Source organism: Electrona antarctica, assembly GCF_951216825.1.
Source record: "Electrona antarctica genome assembly, chromosome: 2".
Lineage (NCBI taxonomy): Eukaryota > Metazoa > Chordata > Actinopteri > Myctophiformes > Myctophidae > Electrona > Electrona antarctica.
In genome coordinates this window covers 52,076,767-52,100,458 of record NC_136807.1, presented here as the reverse complement: position 1 = coordinate 52,100,458, position 23,692 = coordinate 52,076,767, and the positions used below count along the sequence as shown (strand labels likewise).

Sequence of the window (23,692 nt, the reverse complement as noted above, 5' to 3'; positions counted from 1 at the left end):
TGTTCTATTTTATTATCATTTTTAAGGTTGGATCCATTTTTTGGAATTTTGGGAAAAACTGAAGCCGATAAACGGGACCTCTTCTTAACACAATCTGTGCTGAAACGAGAAAATCTCGTGAATAGCTACTGAAGTACCCCACTGACCGTAACCAGACAGTGGCCTTGTGGTTAGAGTGTCCGCCCTGAAACTGGGAGGTCGGGAGTTCGATCCCCGGGCCGGGTCATACCAAACCAAAGACTGTAAAAATGGGACCCAATGCCTCCCTGCTTGGCACTCAGGATCAATGGGTTGGATTTGGGGGGTCAGATCAACGAATGATTCCCGAGTGCGGCGCACGCTGCGGGTCACCGCTCCCAGAGATGGGTCAAATGCGGAGAACAAATTTCACTGCGGTGACGTGTGTGACTAATCGTACGACTTTGACTTTGACTGTGCCGTAAACGAGATTTGATTAATTGGCATTACCTGTGAGTGCAGTAGCTGGACCCTCTCTCTCTCCTGTATACATGAAGGTCTCTCTACCCCTCCTACCTGTGAGTGCAACAGCTGGTCTCTCTCTCTCTCTCTCTCTCCTGTATACATGAAGGTCTCTCTACCCCTCCTACCTGTGAGTGCAACAGCTGGTCTCTCTCTCTCCTGTATACATGAAGGTCTCTCTACCCCTCCTACCTGTGAGTGCAACAGCTGGACCCTCTCTCTCTCTCTACTGTACAGATGGAGGTCTCTCTACCTGTGAGTGCAACAGCTGGACTCTCTCTCTCTCTCTCTCTCTCTCTCTCTCTCTCTCTCTCTCTCTCTCTCTCTCTCTCTCTCTCTCTCTCTCTCTCCTGTATACATGAAGGTCTCTCTACCTGTGAGTGCAGCAGCTGGACCCTCTCTCTCTCTCTACTGTATAGATGATGGTCGCTCTACCCCTCCTACCTGTGAGTGCAGCAGCTAGACTCTCTCTCTCTCTCTCTCTCTCTCTCTCTCTCTCTACTGTACAGATGGAGGTCTCTCTACCTGTGAGTGCAGCAGTTGGACCCTCTCTCTCTCTCTCTCTCTCTCTCTCTCTCTCTCTCTCTCTCTCTCTCTCTCTCTCTCTCTCTCTCTCTCTCTCCTGTATACATGGAGGTCTCTCTACCTGTGAGTGCAGCAGCTGGACCCTCTCAGAGACGTCCAGCAGCTCCTGCTCGGCCAGCTTGCGTCCTCTCTCCGTCTGCTCCACCATGGAGCGCAGCTCGTCCAGCTCGCTCTGCATCAGGTTGTTACGGCGCTCCACGATGGCCATGTTCTCCCTCAGGTCGTCAGCGGCGCGCAGCGCGTCGTCCAGCTGCAGCTGGGAGTCCTGGTTTTAAAAACATCGACCCATTTAGGAAGGACTGTCTGAGGCCAGATGATTCCACTAAATGTCTTGTAAATCCTGACAGTTTATTTTGAAAAACCCTATGTTTCTATGCAGTGTTGTTTTTGGCAGCAAATTTTGATTTTAGTTTTAGTCATTAGTCTCTTGAATAGTTTTCATTTAGTTTGAGTCACAATTTAGTCACCTGGAATGTTAGTCTAGTTTTAGTCGACTAAATATCATAAGATTTTAGTCGACTAAATCTACAGTTGATTTAGTCGACTAAAATGTATTTTGGTGGGCTTCGATGCCGTCGTAATGACTGTTTTAACACTTGCTGAAAATAGCCGATCTACAAGCTCACAACACGTTGTGAGCTTGTAGATCTGCTATTTTCAGCATGTAACCAAGTGTAAAACAGGATCTCTTGTCCACTAGTCTCTTCCTAACATTTTAGTCCAGTTTTTATTTGTTGATTGTCAATATATTTAGTCATAGTTTTAGTCATCATAGCTTAGTTTTCGTTTGGTTTCCATTTAATTTTCCTCTGTGAAAAAAGTAAAAAGGTAGTCGACGACCTCAGCCTCCTCCAGAGCAGTCGACAGAATTATCTGCATTTGGCCGCCGACCCCCATCTGAAAATGTGTTGTTCCAGGGACCCCCCCCCCCCCCCCCCCCCCAAGAAGCCAAGATTTTTAGTTAAAAACGTTAATAGATTTTCGCCACATTTTCACTATCTTTCAAAAATAGCAGATCTACGAGCTCATAGTGCTCACTATGAGCTCGTAGATCTGCTATTTTTCAACAGCTAAAGTCTAATTCAACTCAATTCAATTCAGTTGAGCTGAATTGGCATGAGGAAACATACGCTTACATCCGGTATGAAATGTGGAATGGAATAATAATGGAAAAATAAATCACATTCTATGATGTATTGTTGCTACACTGCCTATCTTTGGGCACATAGGAGTAAGAGACTCATTATTGAGCTGAATGATTGTTTATATAGACCTGGAAATTGGGTTAAATATTCTGGAACGTTTTTTGGAAATGTTTTGGAAATTCATTGGTAAAAAAAACGTGGAAACCTGGAAGACTTCTATGGAATCCAAATGACTGAAATGGATTGATTGATTTATTGATTGAAGTATTTTGCAGAATTACAGTACATTTCAAGTACAACTCAATACAAAAAACGGTCAACTGTGAGTGGACGACACCATAAAGTATTACACTTGTTTACAAGAGGGTCCACCATTTTCAATTCATCATAAAATCAGTTGTGGTGACTGAGAACTTGAATGATCCATGTTTGTTTCTGTTTTGTGTGAATGTGTGTATGTGTGAATGGAGTCACTGCATAACTTCATGTGTGAATGGAGTCATACCTTAATGTGTGAATGGAGTCATACCTTCATGTGTGAATGGAGTCATACCTTCATGTGTGAATGGAGTCATACCTTCATGTGTGAATGGAGTCATACCTTCATGTGTGAGTGGAGTCACACCTTCATGTGTGAATGGAGTCATACCTTCATGTGTGAATGGAGTCATACCTTCATGTGTGAGTGGAGTCACACCTTCATGTGTGAGTGGAGTCACACCTTCATGTGTGAGTGGAGTCACACCTTCATGTGTGAATGGAGTCACACCTTCATGTGTGAATGGAGTCATACCTTCATGTGTGAGTGGAGTCACACCTTCATGTGTGAGTGGAGTCACACCTTCATGTGTGAATGGAGTCACACCTTCATGTGTGAATGGAGTCACACCTTCATGTGTGAATGGAGTCATACCTTCATGTGTGAATGGAGTCACACCTTCATGTGTGAATGGAGTCATACCTTCATGTGTGAATGGAGTCATACCTTCATGTGTGAGTGGAGTCACACCTTCATGTGTGAGTGGAGTCACACCTTCATGTGTGAATGGAGTCACACCTTCATGTGTGAATGGAGTCATACCTTCATGTGTGAGTGGAGTCACACCTTCATGTGTGAATGGAGTCACACCTTCATGTGTGAATGGAGTCATACCTTCATGTGTGAGTGGAGTCACACCTTCATGTGTGAGTGGAGTCACACCTTCATGTGTGAGTGGAGTCACACCTACATGTGTGAGTGGAGTCATATACCTTCATGTGTGAGTGGAGTCACACCTTCATGTGTGAGTGGAGTCATATACCTTCATGTGTGAGTGGAGTCACACCTTCATGTGTGAGTGGAGTCATATACCTTCATGTGTGAGTGGAGTCACACTTTCATGTGTGAATGGAGTCATACCTTCATGTGTGAATGGAGTCATACCTTCATGTGTGAATGGAGTCATACCTTCATGTGTGAGTGGAGTCACACCTTCATGTGTGAGTGGAGTCACACCTTCATGTGTGAGTGGAGTCACACCTTCATGTGTGAGTGGAGTCATACCTTCATGTGTGAGTGGAGTCACACCTTCATGTGTGAATGGAGTCATATACCTTCATGTGTGAATGGAGTCATATACCTTCATGTGTGAATGGAGTCATATACCTTCATGTGTGAATGGAGTCATATACCTTCATGTGTGAATGGAGTCCCTTGAGCTGCTTCTGGGCCTCGGCCGCCTGCCTGTTGGCCTGGCTGAGCTGGATCTCCATCTCGTTCAGGTCTCCCTCCATCTTCTTCTTCAGCCTCAGGGCCTCGTTGCGGCTGCGCGTCTCCGACTCCAGCGAGCTCTGCAGCGTGTCCACCACCCGCTGCTGGTTCCTCTTGGCCAGCTCCATCTCCTCGTCCTTCTCCACCAGCTTGCGCTCGATGTCCGCCTTCACCTGGTTGAACTCCAGCTGGGCGCGCAGGATCTTGCCCTCCTCGTGCTCCAGGGAGCCCTGCGTGCATGTCGCCGGAAACAAACAAACAAACAAACACGCCAACGTATTTCTTTTCAGAAAGACATAGTTTGGGGGTAGTAGTAGTGTGGTACGAGTGTACTGTATGTGTTTTGGCTTTTGTAGGCACTGAGATGAGTCCGGGGGGGGTCTCGGGTGAGGAAAGAACCCAACCAAAAGTCAGAAAGGATTCTTCAGGCTACTTTAAAAGTGTAACTCAGAATATTTTAAAACCTACAAAACAACCCTAATATTATGAAAATGAGACCCCATAAAAGGGGTGGGGGTCAGGAAAATTGGACCCACATCATTTTCTGACAGTTTGGTCCCTATACAAGCCAAAAGGGAAAAAGGTGTATTCTACTTTCTTGGTTTCTCCCAATAAATCATGATATCATATCCGATTTTTTTCAAGCTATTTGTTAATAAATATAACAAATTAAGCCAATCTCTAAGTTGAATCATAAAATTAAAAAAGAAAGGAAAAGAAACATTGACTAATCGACTACGATATTGTTACTCCCTGTAGTAACTCTGAGGACCCCTATGGGTGAATGATCAGCCTCCTCCAGAGCAGCCTGTATCTCACCTCAGCCTCCTCCAGAGCAGCCTGTATCTCACCTCAGCCTCCTCGAGAGCAGCCTGTATCTCACCTCAGCCTCCTCCAGAGCAGCCTGTATCTCACCTCAGCCTCCTCCAGAGCAGCCTGTATCTCACCTCAGCCTCCTCCAGAGCAGACTGTATCTCACCTCAGCCTCCTCCAGAGCAGTCTGTATCTCACCTCAGCCTCCTCCAGAGCAGTCTGTATCTCACCTCAGCCTCCTCCAGAGCAGTCTGTATCTCACCTCAGCCTCCTCCAGAGCAGCCTGTATCTCACCTCAGCCTCCTCCAGAGCAGCCTGTATTGTATCTCACCTCAGCCTCCTCCAGAGCAGCCTGTATTGTATCTCACCTCAGCCTCCTCCAGAGCAGCCTGTATCTCACCTCAGCCTCCTCCAGAGCAGCCTGTATTGTATCTCACCTCAGCCTCCTCCAGAGCAGCCTGTATTGTATCTCACCTCAGCCTCCTCCAGAGCAGCCTGTATTGTATCTCACCTCAGCCTCCTCCAGAGCAGCCTGTATCTCACCTCAGCCTCCTCCAGAGCAGCATGTATTGTATCTCACCTCAGCCTCCTCCAGAGCAGCCTGTATCTCACCTCAGCCTCCTCCAGAGCAGCCTGTATTGTATCTCACCTCAGCCTCCTCCAGAGCAGCCTGTATTGTATCTCACCTCAGCCTCCTCCAGAGCAGCATGTATTGTATCTCACCTCAGCCTCCTCCAGAGCAGCCTGTATTGTATCTCACCTCAGCCTCCTCCAGAGCAGCCTGTATTGTATCTCACCTCAGCCTCCTCCAGAGCAGCCTGTATTGTATCTCACCTCAGCCTCCTCCAGAGCAGCCTGTATCTCACCTCAGCCTCCTCCAGAGCAGCCTGTATTGTATCTCACCTCAGCCTCCTCCAGAGCGGTCTGTATCTCACCTCAGCCTCCTCCAGAGCAGCCTATATCTCACCTCAGCCTCCTCCAGAGCAGCCTGTATTGTATCTCACCTCAGCCTCCTCCAGAGCAGCCTGTATTGTATCTCACCTCAGCCTCCTCCAGAGCAGCCTGTATTGTATCTCACCTCAGCCTCCTCCAGAGCAGCCTGTATCTCACCTCAGCCTCCTCCAGAGCAGCCTGTATTGTATCTCACCTCAGCCTCCTCCAGAGCAGTCTGTATCTCACCTCAGCCTCCTCCAGAGCAGCCTATATCTCACCTCAGCCTCCTCCAGAGCAGCCTGTATTGTATCTCACCTCAGCCTCCTCCAGAGCGGTCTGTATCTCGGCCTTCTCTTGCTCCAGGGTCTTCCGGGCTTTCTCCAGTTCATGGATGCTCTTTCCTGTCTCACCCAGTTGCTCGGTCAGGTCGGAAATCTCCTCTGTTTAAAAAAAAAGAAATTGGATAGTAGCAGGCAATAGCACAGGCAGACACATACTAGAGCATGTCTGAACTAAATGTCAGAGCTGAAATCTCTGTAAATATGAAATACATGCTTAAACATGTAGCTAGGTGTAATGTTAGAGTCCACAGAAGTGAACCTTTCAAGCCTGTTTTCTCAACTCGCTGTTTTCAGCAAGACATTACTCTATAAGCCATATCTCTAAAACAAACTGGTGGGTCAAACTGAACAACCAATATGTCAATTTGAAGCTACGATTCCCTGAAAATGAATAATAATCCAATGACTGTCTCCCATTAACGGTGGGTCACATATTGTATATCACGAGGACGTAATGGGTTCAAATCAAATCAAATCAAATCAAATCAAATCAAATCAAATCAAATCAAATCAAATCAAATCAAATCAAATCAAATCAAATCAAATCAAATCAAATCAAACCTGCACCCCTGAACCGCCTCATCCACCTCGTTCTCGCCTACTATTCTATTATACTATTCTACAATTATGCCTGCTAATGTTCGACGACAAGTTTTTAAACGGTGGCCTCCACAGGTGGCCCTGTGGAGGTTACGCGGTGCTCCGTTCGCACGCAAACTGTATGTGCATTTGATCGTGCATGTGCGATCTGTGCATTCGCTCGTTATCAACAGGTGCCGTTACCTCTACATCCATTAGATAATGAAGATTCATGAAAGCGTAGTATACACATACAGTAGGCCTAGATAGGTACAGTACATTAACACAGGTAGTTTTGAGGAAGCAATCCGATTGGTTGAAATAGCCATCTACCTGTGCTTCAAACAAGCATCATGGGCCGCCTAATCAAAATATAAAAATCACCTGTGCTGATGATGACACTCGCAGAGCAGAGCCGGCTGAGTGGCTAGGCTAGCAGTTTGCATGATGGGACATTTGCGATCGTATAGCGGCTAAATCTGGCATTAAAAAAATATGAATTTCTATCAAATATCTTAGTTACAATGACAAAGCGGTGACGTGTTCAGCGCTGTTTACAGAACTTGTGTAATATTGCTTAATCCATTCTGGGCGGGAACCCCTTTTGGTGTTTAAGCATTATGTTATACTTTAGCTAGGCCTATTTTGAAAAATCGTGAAAATGTGGCGCAAATTTCGAATATATATTCTTTCAGAGCGAACATTTTAACTCAAATCTTTGCTTCTGGTGTGTCCCTGGAACTACATATTTTGAGATGGGGGTCGGAGGCCAATTACATAAAATATTTGGGGGTCCTTGACATGAAAATGTTTGAGAACGAGAAAAAGAGAAACAGGATTTAGAATCTTTTCTCAGGTCTAAATGGTTAATATTACCTTGTAGGTTCTTGTTCTCTCTCTTCATGGTCTCCAGGTGGTCCAGACTCTCCTCGTAGGAGTTCTTCAGCTTGAAGAGCTCCGTGCTCAGAGACCTGGCCTCCTTCTGCGTGCTCTCCAGCTCCGTCTGGGACTCCTCGTACTTCTGCTTCCACTCGGCCAGGACCTGAAGGGTTCATGGATTTGGATTGCATTCTTTTTTATAGGGCTTTCCCAAGTGCTCAAAGCGCTTTACAATGGTCCATTCATTCATATATTGAGAGGCGAAGTGGCGAACAGTCGACGCCAGCGTCCTCACTATCCCACATTCACACACCGACGGTGGCGAGCTCACACCGACCGACTCATTGGAGGCAATGTAGGGTTCAGTGTCTTGCCCAAGGACACTTCGACATGTGGACAGACAGGAGGAGCCGTGACTCGAACCGTCGACCCACGGATCATTGGACGACCTGCTCTACCTCCTGAGCCACAGTCGCAACACAAATAAACAATATAATTATACTTCTGCTTCCACTCGGCCAGGACCTGAAGGGTTAAATAAATAATACATTGGATCAGACAATTCGGGTATAGGATTTTTACTTGTCTACTAGTTATCGCTATTATAAATGATTGCCAATATACTTGAAAGTCGATTAACTTCCATCATGTATATATTGAGCCATTTGTATTAACAGCCCGCCAGAAACGAGGAACACGGAGGGTTAAATTAGTACCCTAGCCCAGGGGTTCTCAACCCGTGGGTCGCGACCCCTCGGGGGGTCGCCAAATAATTTTGGGGGGGTCCCCAAAATATTTTCCAAAAAAATATATATATATTTTTTTTAATTTTATTTTCACGATTTTTCAAAAATAGCAGACCTACAAGTTCATAGCGCGCCACTCGGTGGCGCGCTATGAGCTTGTAGATCTGCTATTTTTCAATAGCTAAATTATAACAATGCTTAAAACATCAAAAGGGGTTCTCGCCCAAAATGGTTTAAGGTTATTGTAGCAGTCAATTTATATTGGGGGTCGGGAGGGGGCGGGGCGGGGGTCCCGAGACATTGCCAAAGCATTTCCGGGGGTCCCCGGCCAAAAACGTTGAGAACCCCTGCCCTAGCCCCCCAAACACGAGACTCTCGGGTTCCAGGGCTTGTATTCTTTAATCCATGTTTTAATCCGATCGTATTGTTAGCTACTGTTTGCTAACGCAACAACACAAAGTGGGACAGTGGCCGCGGCCATTTTGAAGATGCGCGCGCATCCACTTCCATTCTAAGCATTCTGCATTCAAAGCCCTGTATCTCAGAAAGGACATTGAGGGGGCCGTTTCTGGTGAAAACAAGGGTTTTCAACGGGCTGTAGCAGGCGCAGTGATACTCGCAGTCAGGTTTTTTCCACCACCGACCGAGACAACAACAACCGGTCAAGACACACACAGCAGTTTGTCATTGTAACATGCGATTACGGATATTTGGCTCTTCAAAGTACGTGTTCCGCGCGATAAAACCCTGGCAGTACGCTATTAATTAATGGCGGCGGATTAAGAGTTTAAGAACAACACTTTTGTACCTCTGTAACTTGTATACCTGAAGTTCAAGTAAAAGCATTTTTTCAACTTTGGAGTGAGGTTTCCTGTCCATGTTATGCGTACCCATTACCCCTAGACTAATTGGTGCGTAGCCTAACAGACGGGCAGATGCAAAGATTCACAGCATATTTGTCACTTTGTATCTTCGTATCTGAAGTTGAAGCCAGATAATCTTTCTTAATTGTAGCTTCATATAGCTTTGTATCTTTTGCAGCAGCTACAAACGGCGGATGCATCTTTGCATCTTCACGTCGCTGGCTTCCATTGACAATGAATGGTAGACTGCATCTTTGCATCTGCCCGTGTGAACGCACCATTACCCATATTTGTCTTCCTCAAGGTGTCATTCCAGCCAGTGTTGTTTTTGGCGGCAAAAAATTGATTTTAGTTTGAGTCATGGGCAGTATTATGCCTTATTATGTCTTAAGTACCAGGTCTTATTACTTAACTTAAGACCTGGAGGCGTGATCAATGCCATTTGGCTATTCTGAGTGGCCAAACAGCATTGACCACGCCTCCAGGTCTTAAGTTAAGTCATAAGACCTGGTACTTAAGACACGCATAATACTGCCCTATATAGTCTCTTGAATAGCTTTCACTTAGCTTTAGTCGCATTTTAGTCACCCGGAATGTTTTAGTGTTTAGTCTAGTTTTAGTCGACTAAATGTCATAAGATTTTAGTCTACTAAATCTACAGTTGATTCAGTCGACTAAAATGTGTTTTGGCGGTCCTTGATGCCGTCGTAATGACTGATCTTACACTTACACACGCTGAAAATAGCCGATCTACAAGCTCACAACGTGTCGCCCTGCGACGCGTTGTGAGCTTGTAGATCTGCTATTTTGTTTAAATGCAACCAAGTGTATAATGACTTATACTAGATATCTCGTCCACTAGTGCCTTCCTAACATTTTAGTCTAGTTTTTATTTGTTGACAAATTTCCATTTCGTTTTTGTCAGTGAAAAAAAGGTATTATTCGTCTCAGTTTTAGTGGACGGAAACAACGCCGATTCCAGCTGACCTTGTCAAAGTTCCTCTGCTTCTTGTCCAGGGCGGAGGCGGCAGCGTTGGACCTCTCCACGTCCGCCATGAGGTCCTCTATCTCGTTCTGCAGCCTGTGTTTGGTCTTCTCCAGGGAGGAGCACTTGGCGTTCATGGCCTCCACGGCCTCCTCCGCGTCCTGCAGGCGCTGGGCTAGCTTCTTCCTGTTCACACGTAAAACAACCCACTACATTATATTCTGGAATTCTGGAAAAGAAAATTTGAATAATCTTGATTATTTTTGAGGGGCGCTAGCCTCATTAAACCTGTATATAGTTACAGGTTTAATGTTTGTTTTTGGTTAAAAACACCATTGACAATGAAGGGAAAATGTACGTCATCTTGTCCCTAACACAAACATTAAATGCCATTAACATTTGTTTGTTTTACATTAACATTACATCACCTAATCATGGCAACAAGAGTTAGACTTTGATATATTAGCGCCCCTCACTTCACACGGGTGTGATTATTTTTTAACACAAATCTTCTTTTCTGGGGGGTGGCGGGTGGATGGGGGAGGGGGGGAAATATACCAATATCTGCCGGGAACACCTCGGGATCCCAGAGAATGATGTTACTAATGTTGCTCTGCATGAGAGGGAAGTCTGGAGGTCTCTGGTGGAGATATTGCCCCCTGCGACCCGACTATGGATAAGCGGTTGGAGATGGACGGAAGGATAATGGATTGCATTTTTATAGCACTTTTCTATGCATTCATACATTGTGAGGTGAAGCGGCGACGCAGTCGACACCAGTGTCCTCACTATCCCACATTGACACGCCAATGGTGGAAACCACTGGACACAGGCAATGTAGGGTTCAGTGCCTTGCCCAGGGACACTTTGACATGTGGACAGACAGGAGGAGCCGGGATTCGAACCGCCGACCCACGGGTCATTGGACGACCGGCCGTGGATGAGCTATAACCCATTCTGGGCGGGAACCCCTTTTGGTGTTTTAAGCATTATGTTATACTTTAGCTATTGAAAAATAGCAGATCTACAAGCACTCGGTGCTGCGCTACGAGCTTGTAGGTCTGCTATTTTTGAGGAAAAAAAACGTGAAAATGTGGCGCAAATCTTTGAATGTATTCTTTCAGAGCGAACGTTTTTAACTCAAATCTTTGCGTCTGGAGGGTCCCTGGAACTATACATATTTTCAGATGGGGGGGGGGGGGGTTCGGCGGCCAAATACATAGAATTCTAGGGGTCCTTGACATGAAATAGTTTGAGAACCACTAGCCTGGAACTCACCTATGCTTTTTATGGCATAGGCAGCACCCGGCAGGATCCGCCGGGAGAAACTATGCGCAGCTGCGCGACATGAGACTAATTACTTAGAGCGACAGAGAGAGAGAGGAGTGTGTGTGTGTGTGTACATGTGTGCGTGTGTGTCAATTTAACAAAGGTGCGGACGATCAGAAATCAGCAGAGAGATGTTTGCGCTACTCTATGCCGAATTGAAGGGGACTCGGACCCAGACTTTTTTTTCCTCCCTGGAAATAAAAACGTTTGGGTTTCCGAGGCTAGAGAACCACATAGACACATAGAAACATAAGGGTTTTTCAGAAAACTGTCAGCATTTATAAGACATTTGTATGGAATCGTCCTCAGGTCTATAAATGGGATCATAAGAAGCATGATGTTCTTTACTTGGCCTCCTCCAGCTCCTCGGTCCTCTGGATGGCGTCCGTCTCGTACTTGGTCCTCCACTGAGCCACCTCGGAGTTGGCCTTGGACATGCCCCGCTGCAGCTCCGCCTTGGCCTCCTGCTCCTCCTCGTACTGCTCTCGGAGCAGGTCCGCGTCGTGGCGGGCAGACTGGACGGCGTGGGCCAGGGCGTTCTTGGCCTGGCGTTAAGAGAGAGGAGGAGGAGGGAGGAGGACATTATTCCATTCTGAACGGGGACCGCTTTTGGTGTTTCTAGCATTATGTTGTACTTTAGCTGTTGAAAAATAGCAGACCTACAAGCTGGCACTGGGTCCCGCGCTACGAGCTTGTATAGGTCTGCTATTCAAAAAATCTTTGAATATAATTCTTTCAGAGCAAACTTTTTAACCAAATACAGATAATTCTGGTGGTCCTTGACCTGAAAATGTTTGAGAACGACTGACACAGAAACATAGGGTTTTTCAGAAAACTGTCATGATTTAGAAGACATTTGTAGAATCTGTTCTCAGGTCTAAATGGGTTATATCCACTGCAGAAAACCTGTTCTCTTATAGGCCTCATACTCACATATCAAACACATCACGTTCTGTGTTCTGTCTGTGTTTGATGGCCGCCTCAATGTCTTTTTTCCCAATGGAAGTCACAGGCTTCGTACACACATATCAGACGAACATGCTCTGTGCTGTCCATGTTTCATGGCCGCCTCAATGCTTTTCCAATGGAAGTCACGTGGTTTGACCAAACAGTTGTGTGTGATCGGGGGAGGGGGGGGGCAATCAAACACAAGTGTTTGGTCAAACCACATGACTTCCATTGGAAAAGCATTGGGGCGGCCATGAAACACAGGCAGAGCACAGCACAGTTGTTCTTTATGTGTGTACGAAGCCACAGGGTTTGACCAAACATTTGTGTTTGATGGCTGTGTTCTGCCCATCAGATGGCACTGCATCTAAATAGCATTCCATTGAAGCACAGTGTTGTACCTTGACCTCCTCCTCCAGCTGTCTCTTGAGGTCCTCCACCTGCTGCGTGTACGACTGCTTCCCTCTGGTCAGCTGAGACACCAGAGAGTCCTTCTCCTCCATCTGCCTCACCAGCTCCCCTAGTGGAGACATAATATATAATAGTCCTTCTCCTCCATCTGCCTCACCAGCTCCCCTAGTGGAGACATAATATAATATATAGTCCTTCTCCTCCATCTGCCTCACCAGCTCCCCTAGTGGACACATAATATAATATATAGTCCTTCTCCTCCATCTGCCTCACCAGCTCCCCTAGTGGAGACATAATATTAATAGTCCTTCTCCTCCATCTGCCTGACCAACTCCCCTAGTGGAGACATAATATATAATAGTCCTTCTCCTCCATCTGCCTCACCAGCTCCCCTAGTGGAGACATAATATAATATATAGTCCTTCTCCCATCTGCCTCACCAGCTCCCCTAGTGGAGACATAATATAATAATATATATAATCCTTCTCCTCCATCTGCCTGACCAGCTCCCCTAGTGGAGACATCATATAATAATATATATAATCCTTCTCCTCCATCTGTCTGACCAGCTCCCCTAGTGGAGACATCATATAATAATATATATAATCCTTCTCCTCCATCTGCCTGACCAGCTCCCCTAGTGGAGACATAATATAATATATAGTCCTTCTCCTCCATCTGCCTCACCAGCTCCCCTAGTGGAGACATTATATAATATATAATATATAGTCCTTCTCCTCCATCTGTCTGACCAGCTCCCCTAGTGGAGACATAATATAATATATAGTCCTTCTCCTCCATCTGCCTCACCAGCTCCCCTAGTGGAGACATTATATAATATATAATATATAGTCCTTCTCCTCCATCTGCCTGACCAGCTCCCCTAGTGGAGACATAATATAATATAAAGTCCTTCTCCATCTGCCTGACCAGCTCCCCTAGTGGAGACATAATATAATATATAGTCCTTCTCCTCCATCTGCCTCACCAGCTCCCCTAGTGGAGACATCATATAATAATATATATAATCCTTCTCCTCCATCTGTCTGACCAGCTCACCTGGAGACAAACACCATTTTATTATATTATACACCCTAGCATATAGACTCCTTCTGTCTGATCAGCTCTCGACTCCAGCCTCCGGTTAGTTTTTACTTAAAACATTGTCATTGTAGCCGACACATCTAATCACAGATGTGCCATTTGAGAAGTTCACACGTCCATGCCATTGGCGAGACAAAGACATGTAGTGGATTGTCAGGAAACTGTCCAAACATTGTCAGTGAGAAAGGAGGGCATTTGCAAAGGCGTTGCCGTTGCTATGTAAATGCAATTCAGATAATGTTTTACAGTGAAAAGGAAGTGTCGAAAAGTGACACTTGTTTTCAGTAAGAAAAGAGAAGAATTAGCAAGGGTAAGCAGTGAAAAGAACCTTGGGGGAAAACAAGTATTTCCAGAAAGAAATGCAGGAAAAGTACAGGGAAGTGTTGGAATGGCACATATCTGTAGCTGAAAATCTAACTCACTGGAATTGGGGCTGGATATCGATTTTGCTACAGTTGTTTTGACCCATTTTGTCATAAATGGATCATACCATTCTGAAGACATTATTGGATCGTACCATTCTCGGTCAGAAGCTTGGCTTTCTGCATGGTGAAGTCGTTGATCGCTCGTTGACCTTCCTCGGACTTGGTCCTGTATTCGGTCATCTGATCCTCCAGGGTGCGACACAGTTTTTCCAAGTTTGTCTGGAAAAAACATTTAGTTTTTTTACATCAATTTATTATGAATCAACACAAGCGTTCTGACCCGATTCTGCATAATTAGGACTCACTTTGGTCTTATAACGATCTGACTCACCTGGGTCTTAACAATCTGACTCACCTGGGTCTTAACGATCTGACTCACCTTGGTCTTAACAATCTGACTCACCTTGGTCTTAACGACCTGACTCACCTGGGTCTTAACAACCTGACTCACCTGGGTCTTAACGACCTGACTCACCTGGGTCTTAACGACCTGACTCAACCTGGGTCTTAATGACCTGACTCAGCTGGGTCTTAACGATCTGACTCACCTGGGTCTTAACGACCTGACTCACCTGGGTCTTAACGATCTGACTCACCTGGGTCTTAACGACCTGACTCACCTGGGTCTTAACGATCTGACTCACCTGGGTCTTAACGATCTGACTCACCTGGGTCTTAACGACCTGACTCACCTGGGTCTTAACGATCTGACTCACCTGGGTCTTAACGATCTGACTCACCTGGGTCTTAACGACCTGACTCACCTGGGTCTTAACTATGTGACTCACCTGGGTCTTAACATTCTGACTCACCTTGGTCTTAACGACCTGACTCACCTGGGTCTTAACGACCTGACTCACCTTGGTCTTAACAACCTGCTCCATGTTGGACACAACGTCGTCGAGCTCCAGCCTCAGCTCACTCTTCTCCTTCTCCAGCTTCTGCTTGACTCTCTGCAGGTTGTCGATCTGCTCGCCCAGGTCGGCCACGCTGTCGGCGTTCTTCTTCCTCAGCGTGGCGGTGGTCGCCTCGTGCTGCAGTGTGGACTCTTCCAGGTCTCGGCGCACCTTTGGGGTGAAAACAAATCCAAACTGTTCATGTGAGGGACGGAAGTGTAGCTTGTGGGGGACAAGTGGGACGGGGTTAGCAACGTATTAGCCTCGGAAACCCAGACGTTTTAATTTCCAGGGAGAAAAAAAAGTCTGGGTCCGAGTCCACTTCAATACGACATACAGTAGCGCAAACATCGATCACTCTGATCGTCTGCACCTTTGTTAAATTGACGCACACACGCACACACACACACACACACACTCCTCTCTCTCTCTGTCGCTCGAATTAATTAGTCTCATGTCGCGCAGCTGCGTCTAGATTCTCCCGGCGGATCCTGCCGGGAGCTGCCTATGCCATAGAAAGCATATGTGGACCCCAGGCTAGCAACGTATTAAATACCTGGGTGTCATATTTGACCATATGCCTAGAGAGGCAATAGAGCACCGAAGTCTGGTGTCAATATCGGTAGAGGGCGCAAATCCTCCCCGTGGCCCCTCCCCGTGGCCCCTCCCTGTTGCCCCTCCCCGTGGCCCCTACGGTATATGTACCTTCTGGAACTCGGCCTCTCTCTTCTTGTTCATCTCGATCTGGGCGGCCGTGGCCCCTCCGGCCTCCTCCAGCCTCTCGCTGATCTCCTCCAGTTCCCTGGAGAGGTCCGCCCTCTGCTTCTCCACCTTGGCCCGGGCCGCTCTCTCCGCCTCCAGCTCCTCCTCCAGCTCCTCGATACGGGCCTGGATGGAAACAATGCATTGTTGTTGTTGTCGGGGCAGAAATCTCCAAGTTTAGCTCCATGTTATGCTTTAGCTATTGAAAAATAGCAGACCTACAAAACTCGTAGCGCGGCACCGAGTGCCGCGCTATGAGTTTTGTAGATCTGCTATTTTTTTAAAAATCGTGAAAATGTGTGGCGCAAATCTTTGAATATATATTATTTTTTGGAGCAAACGTTTTTAACTCAAATCTTTGCTTCTGAGGGGTTCCTGGAATAACATATTTTCAGATGGGGGGGTCGGCGGCCAAATACAAATCATTTTTGGGGGTCCTTGACATGAAATATGGAGCACCGCTGATACAGAAACATGAGGTATTTCAGAAAACTGTCAGAATTTAGAAGACATTTTCAGTTCTAAATGGGGTAAAGTTTTAGGCTTTTCTGCCTTTACTGATAGATACAAGTGAAGACTGACAGGAAAGACCGCTAGGCCAGCGGGCGACCCAATCTCCAAGTTCTTGTGTTATTTTGTAGCCCCTCCCATGTCCAGCTTTTAGTGTGTGTCCACAAACTTTGTCCTAAACAATTCCCATTGGCAATGAATGGACAATTTTACGTCATAGTGTAAATGATTGATTATTTAATACAACATTGATGACGAAGCAACATCGATGACAAATTGTGATTGGCCAGAATCAGATGATGTATGCTGATGATGTACGATAAGATAAGATGATAATTCAGTGTTATATTGCATTCCTAGGGCTCCATTTTTGTCACCGCTAAACCCCTTATCCCTAAACTTCTTTTCCTTTTTTGACTATTTTGAAAAACATTTTTGAATCGTTCAACTAGCCAATCTACATTGACACGTTGTGAGCTTGCAGACTGGCCATTTTAACTATTCAAAAATGTTTTGCAAAATAGTAAAAAAAAAAAGGCAAAGAAGTTTAGGGATAAGGGGTTTAGTGGTGACGAAAATGGAGCCCCTAGTTTCTAAACAGTATATGCGTTCATAATTCAGTGTTATATTGCATTTCTAGTTACCTGCAACTCCTTCAGTTTCTTCTGGAGCTGAGCACCCATCGCCTGTTCATCCTCGATCTTACTGTTCTGCTGGCTGATCTCAAAGTCCTTCCTGTTAAAAGAAATATCTTTATATTTACCATATATATACAGCGCATTAAAGATCCACTGTGTGTTTTTATTTATTATCAAAGCTCAACGCGCGTGCCTCCTGAGTGGCAAATAAATTACCTTCTGGCCTTGACAGACACTTGATTTTCCATGTACTTTATGCATGCGCATACTGTACCCTCTATAATGGAACTCCCGTTGTTGTTGTTTTGCACTATACCTAAAGCATCACGATGAATTTGTACCACTAAAATCTGGCTTTCAGATTTCCACTTCCAATTTGACTTTATTGTATCGTTTTGCAATGCAAATAATCAGTATCGAATCGTTTTGCAAAAAAAGTACGGTGCGTTGTATTTAGCAATTTTATGAAGAAAAAAGAAAAACAGGGGTTTAATTATTTTTCCATTTCATTTTGCTACACTTGGTCTATCGATAAAATGTGTGTATTCTCTGTATGTGTTCATGTCAAGGTACAGGCTTGTCCATATGTGTTCAAATATAATGTCCATGTATTTACCAGTGTGTGTTTACTGTATATCCACAAAAGCCTGCACATATTTCACACAGATTTAAGTTCTTTGCTAAATATTACTGTATCAATTTTGTATTGTATCGCCATGAATGAACCAATATCGTATCACTGTTAAAATGTACCGTTACAACCCTACTTGTCATGTGCATGACAATCAGAGATGGATTTACTGATGAGGAATCAAAGCAAACGTTGGACCTGCTGTGCTCTGCGACTTCACGCAAAAGGAAACGGATCTCTGTGAGTTTCTAATGCTGCGTTCACACGGGCAGATGCAACAGATTCAAAGATGCAAAGCTACACGACAAAATTCTAGCTTTGTATCTTTGTAGCTGAAGAAGTTGAAACCAGCTTGACTTTTTTGCAGCTGTTGTAGCTGTAGCTGATTCTGCAGCAGCTACAAACGTTGGGTGTATCTTTGTGTCTTCACGTCGCTGTCACTTCCATTGATAATGAATGGTGGACTGTATCTTTGGATCTGCCCGTGTGAACGCAGAATCACCCACTGAGCTTTTATTTGTCAAATAGATGTCTAATATACGTCTAAAAATTAACGATTTCTTTAGCGGTCTAGGCTTAGATTGGACGTTGAAACAACGTCGTTTCAACGTCTATCTAGAGTCTATATAGATGTGTAACCTTATCGCGGGCCGCATTCAACGGCTCTGCGGGCCGCAAAATGCCCGCGGATCACCAGTTTGACACCACTGATATAGATATATATATACGTTTAAACAACTACTAATCAACGACTCTAGGCTAAGCTTAGACGGCTAAACATTGTCTTAGATGTGTTCTTTACTTCTTGAGCCTCTCCTCCAGCTGCTGCTTGTCGTTCTCCGTGTCCATGAGGTTCTCCTGGGTCAGCTTCAGGTCTCCTTCCAGCTTCCTCTTGGCTCTCTCCAGGTCCATACGCACCTTCTTCTCCTGCTCCAGGGATCCTTCCAGCTGACAAATTAAACCATTCACACAAAGACAGTGTGGTTTTCAACCAGTGGAGAGTTTGTAACCAAATGGACCAAATGTAACCTTATCAGCCCTGATGAAGACCGTATAGGTCGAAACATGTCGGTTGAATAAAGTTTTCCTCCTTTTTAACATTAAGTGTGCCTGGATCTCTGCTTTGTTCTATAGACCCTTATTAGTTCTTTAACTTTTGAGAGTGTAAAAAAAAACATTTTACGCTCTCAAATCATAAAATGTCATTAAATGTGGTCCGTGGCTCAAATGCTGAAAAAATAATGGGCCCTGACATGAAAAGCCCCCTTGATGTCTATGTGTGCACGTCCCGTGATAACAACGATGCTGTATGGAGCGTCGCAGTCCCGCCTCCTACCCTGGACCAGGAAATGAAGTATTGAAGTATTTATTTAAAGACGGTTATGCCGCGGACAAAGCCAACTCGAGTCGTGACAACTCATGACAACACAAACAATATTTTGGACCAAACAAATAATTAGAAAGAAGAAAAAAACAGTCACAACCGCAGCCTAAAAGTCTAATATCCCCCCCCGAGTCATGTGGAATTCCCTCTGGCTTAATGGTTCTTAAAGATGGAGTGCCACTATTTTTTTCCACCCTAAATCAGGTATTATTATGATACTGTACACTTTTCCAAAAAGTGTACAGTATTTGTTAAAATCATGCTTTTATGTGGACACGCCCACCAGTTCATTAAGTATGCCTGGTTTGCCTGGTGGGTGGTGATGGGTGGTGATCCACCTGAACTGAAGCCGCACCCACAGCTGTAGTTGTATGATAAAGGGGGAGGGGTTAGGGGAGGGGCTGATAGTGTGATGTCACTATATTACTGTTTATTTCATTGGCCCGTTTGACTGTCAAGGGTTCAGCCTCCAGGAAGAAACCCTAAATACAAAGTTAATACACCATTGCACATAAAAACGACTCCAGGGTGTCTAATGAAATACTGTCACCTCATAGACACATGAAAAACTGGAAAAATACAAAAATTGTGGCACTCCATCTTTAAGATGTTGGCTTTCCACGTGAGGGAGACCCGGGTTGGAAACCCCGGGCGTTACTCACATCATCGACCTGCTGCTCCAGCTTGGTCTTGGCCTTGGTCAGCGTGTTGACCTTGTCCTCCTCGCTCTGAAGGTCGTCCAGCGTCTGCTGGTGAGCCTCCTGCAGCGCCTTCTTCTCCTTGGTCAGCTTGGCGATGATCTCGTCCAGCGCCGCCATCTCCTCAGTCATGTTTTTAACCTGAAATGATGTCCATTCGTTAGTAATTCCATCTCCTCCGTCATGTTTTTAACCTGAAATGATGTCCATTCGTTAGTAATTCCATCTCCTCAGTCATGTTTTTAACCTGAAATAATGTCAATGAGTTAGTAATACCATCTCCTCAGTCATGTTTTTAACCTGAAATAATGTCAATGAGTTAGTAATTCCATCTCCTCCGTCATGTTTTTAACCTGAAATGATGTCCATTCGTTAGTAATTCCATCTCCTCCGTCATGTTTTTAACCTGAAATAATGTCCATTCGTTAGTAATTCCATCTCCTCAGTCATGTTTTTAACCTGAAATAATGTCCATTCGTTAGTAATTCCATCTCCTCCGTCATGTTTTTAACCTGAAATAATGTCCATTCGTTAGTAATTCCATCTCCTCCGTCATGTTCTTAACCTGAAATAATGTCCATTCGTTAGTAATTCCATCTCCTCAGTCATGTTTTTTCAGGTTAAAAACATGACTGAGGAGATGGAATTACTGAGCCCCCCACAGTCGAGCCCCCCCCCCCCCCCCCCACCCTGACTAGCAACGGATAATTATCGTGAAAATACCTGATCTACTGTACTTGTAGATCTCCTATTTTCACAATGTTTGCCTCTTTCTTATATTACAAATTGAGCACCACAGTCCAAATTTCATTCTGACCCCTCCACGAAAAGTTGTCCTGATCTATGGATAAATAGTGTGGACTTCGACTGTTTTTCGTCTGTGGCATTCAATTGACCAATGTTTGACCAGTTTGTATAGTATAATTTGTTTTATAAAAACTTTTGATCTGTATTGATCTGCTACAGTATATTCACTAGTTTGGGTCTCGGGGAGGCATCACATTTCTCATTTGGGTCACATTCGTAGGCTAAAACGTTTGGGAACCAGTGTTTCACGATACCTTGTTCTCCGTGGCGTGTTTCTCCTTCTCCACCTTGGCCAGGGTGAGCTCCAGGTCGTCATTACCCTGTTCTCTGTGTCATTACCGTGTTCTCTGTGTCATTACCGTGTTATCTGTGTCATTACCGTGTTCTCCGTGTCATTACCGTGTTCTCTGTGTCATTACCGTGTTCTCCGTGTCATTACCGTGTTCTCCGTGTCATTACCCTGTTCTCTGTGTCATTACCGTGTTCTCTGTGTCATTACCCTGTTCTGTGTCATTACCGTGTTCTCTGTGTCATTACCCTGTTCTCTGTGTCATTACCGTGTTCTCTGTGTCATTACCGTGTTCTCTGTCATTACCGTGTTCTCCATGTCATTACCGTGTTCTCTGTGTCATTACCCTGTTCTCTGTGTCATTACCGTGTTCTCCATGTCATTACCGTGTTCTCCGTGTCATTACCGTGTTCTCCGTGTCATTATTACCTTGTTCTCCGTGGCGTGTTTCTCCTTCTCCACCTTGGCCAGGGTGAGCTCCAGGTCGTCGATGTCCTTCTTCAGCTCGGAGCACTCGTCCTCCAGCTTCCTCTTCTTGGCGGTGAGCTCCGCGTTCATCTCCTCCTCGTCCTCCAGCCTCTCCGTCAGCTCCTTGGACTTGGCCTCCAGCTGGATCTTGCTCTTGATCAGACCCTCGCAGCGCTCCTCGGCGTCTGACAGGGCGTCTTGTTCCTATACATGTGAAGCCACCGCGTGTTTTAATGTCTTTGTGGAGGGAATTAATTGTCCTTAATACGTTGGACAACCATTTGAGATAATAATAATAATAATAACGTAATATTGTATCGTATTTATTATGGCAACATACACATTACATTGAATGTGATGAATGAATGAATGAATGAATGAATTAATTCATTAATTAATATTTAGTTTCCGTGTCTGGACAATTTCTTGACCCATCCCAGATAGGATTATCAGACACATCAATTAAGATAACAAAAAAAAAAACATTCCAGTGTATAGCCAACTTAAACAAGACACATACAGTATATGTATGCATTCATAATAGACCTGTACATGGAATATATAATTCATTTATAAGTCACCCTTTACCTCCTTTTTTCAATTAAAGCACCATTCACCAGTTGATCTAGACCTGATAAGAGTATGACTCTTATCAGGTCTAGATCAACTTTACTGAAGTGCAACTGGATGACTCACAGACTGGACGGAGAGCTGCAGGTCGTTCTTCTCTTGGAGAATGGAGACCATCTTCTCCTCCAGCTCCTTCTTCCTGGCGTCCGTCTTGGCGAACAGCTCCTTGAGCTTGATGAACTCCTCCTTCATGTTGGCCATCTCCTTCTCCGTCTCGGCCGACTGCAGCAGAGGCTTGATCTTGAAGAACATCTTCATCCAGGGCCAGTTCTTCACGCCCATGAAGGCGCGCACGTTCCACTGGATCACCAGCAGGCCGTCCCTGTTGATGTGACACTATAGGTTACGAAGGTAACCCCGGTTTTATAAACAACGAGCTAGATAGTTCCACTGGATCACCAGCAAGCCGTCCCTGTTGATATGAAACTAGTTACGAAGGTAACCCCGGTTTTATAAACAACAAGCTAGATAGTTCCACTGGATCACCAGCAAGACGCCCCTGTTGATGTGACACTATAGGTTACGAAGGTAACCCCGGTTTTATAAACAACAAACGAGATTGTTCCACTGGATCACCAGCAGTCCGTCCCTATTGATATGAAACTAGTTACGAAGGTAACCCCGGTTTTATAAACAATGAGCGAGATAGTTCCACTGGATCACCAGCAAGCTGTCCCCACATAATTTTACATAATTTAATACAGTATACTTAGTTATACTTTCCACCAGTGACGACGACTACGTGGGGGCTGCGGGGCTCGAGCCCCCTTGATGATTTTAGGGGATTTCTAGTTTTTCTACATTCCTAACACCTCCCCCCGCCCCTGGGCATGCTCGGCCAGTCTGGGGGCGGGGGCGGGGGGTTGCCGGTCCTCCCTCAGATCAAGCATTCAAATGCTACTATAGCCAGGGTGGCGTTTGTTTTCACCTGGCCAGGTAGTACTGTGATCTGCTTGTTCAGTGTTGTTCACAATGAAACCAGCAGCCAAGAGGTTCACCCAGGGGACGCTACAATTCGCCGCCCTGGCGCCGCCGCCGCTGACAGCGACAGAACCTGCCAGTACTACAACGGCTCTTTTAAGAGCCAACAATTCCGACATATCTAAAAGTAGCAGCAATGACCCAGCGAAAACAACAACTTTTTTCCCCCGCTTTGGCGGGGGAGGGGGGGGGGGGGGGGGGGGGTGGTGCGTGGCGTGCCCCCACGACGATTATATGAACATTTCGTCCCTGCTTTTCCACCACTGACGAAAAAGCTATGCTGCTGTACCTGCGCTCTACGATCTTCTGGTATTCTATCCTGGCCAGTAATCCTCTGATTCGGGCCTGAAGTCCCGTGATGATGAGACTGAGACGGTCGTCTCTCATCTCCTCAAGAACTCCCAGCAGGCCGGCTTTGAAGAACACCTACCATTCACAAGAGGAGACCAATGAGACTGTGGCTCTCTGTGTTCTCAAGCGAAGAAGCAGCCATCGTGTGTGTGTGTGTGTGTGTTCAAGACAGCAGCATAAAAAAACAAGGACTCAAACTATATAATCGTTGCTGTCGGGAGGAAACCTCATAACTCCATTTTTGAGTTTTGGGATTTTCTGGCATAAATCAGTGCTATTGAACCATTTACGTCTGTGTGTTTTTTCGAAAATATCGAACCAATGGAAAGTG

The 23,692-nt window shown here is 45.4% G+C and overlaps 2 protein-coding genes across 2 annotated transcripts in view; one reads left to right on the top strand and one right to left on the bottom strand.

Moving 5' to 3' along the window:
- The window catches only part of cttnbp2nlb (CTTNBP2 N-terminal like b), a 420,337-nt gene that overhangs the window by 294,800 nt on the left and 101,845 nt on the right, over positions 1-23,692 (top strand). The gene's annotated exons all lie outside the window — the stretch shown is intronic.
- LOC306940346 (myosin-7-like) overlaps positions 1-23,692 on the bottom strand; it is a gene marked incomplete at its 5' end in the record, with an annotated part of 60,977 nt that overhangs the window by 5,743 nt on the left and 31,542 nt on the right. The window contains 16 exons of the mRNA XM_079525367.1: positions 1,127-1,330; positions 3,882-4,190; positions 6,022-6,146; positions 7,503-7,668; positions 10,102-10,285; positions 11,777-11,973; positions 12,778-12,896; positions 14,409-14,535; positions 15,177-15,383; positions 15,918-16,100; positions 17,129-17,219; positions 18,556-18,701; positions 19,800-19,976; positions 21,361-21,603; positions 22,096-22,351; positions 23,300-23,436. Coding sequence (XP_079381493.1) covers positions 1,127-1,330; positions 3,882-4,190; positions 6,022-6,146; positions 7,503-7,668; positions 10,102-10,285; positions 11,777-11,973; positions 12,778-12,896; positions 14,409-14,535; positions 15,177-15,383; positions 15,918-16,100; positions 17,129-17,219; positions 18,556-18,701; positions 19,800-19,976; positions 21,361-21,603; positions 22,096-22,351; positions 23,300-23,436 — 2,871 coding nt within the window. The remainder of the gene's footprint in view (positions 1-1,126; positions 1,331-3,881; positions 4,191-6,021; positions 6,147-7,502; positions 7,669-10,101; positions 10,286-11,776; positions 11,974-12,777; positions 12,897-14,408; positions 14,536-15,176; positions 15,384-15,917; positions 16,101-17,128; positions 17,220-18,555; positions 18,702-19,799; positions 19,977-21,360; positions 21,604-22,095; positions 22,352-23,299; positions 23,437-23,692) is intronic.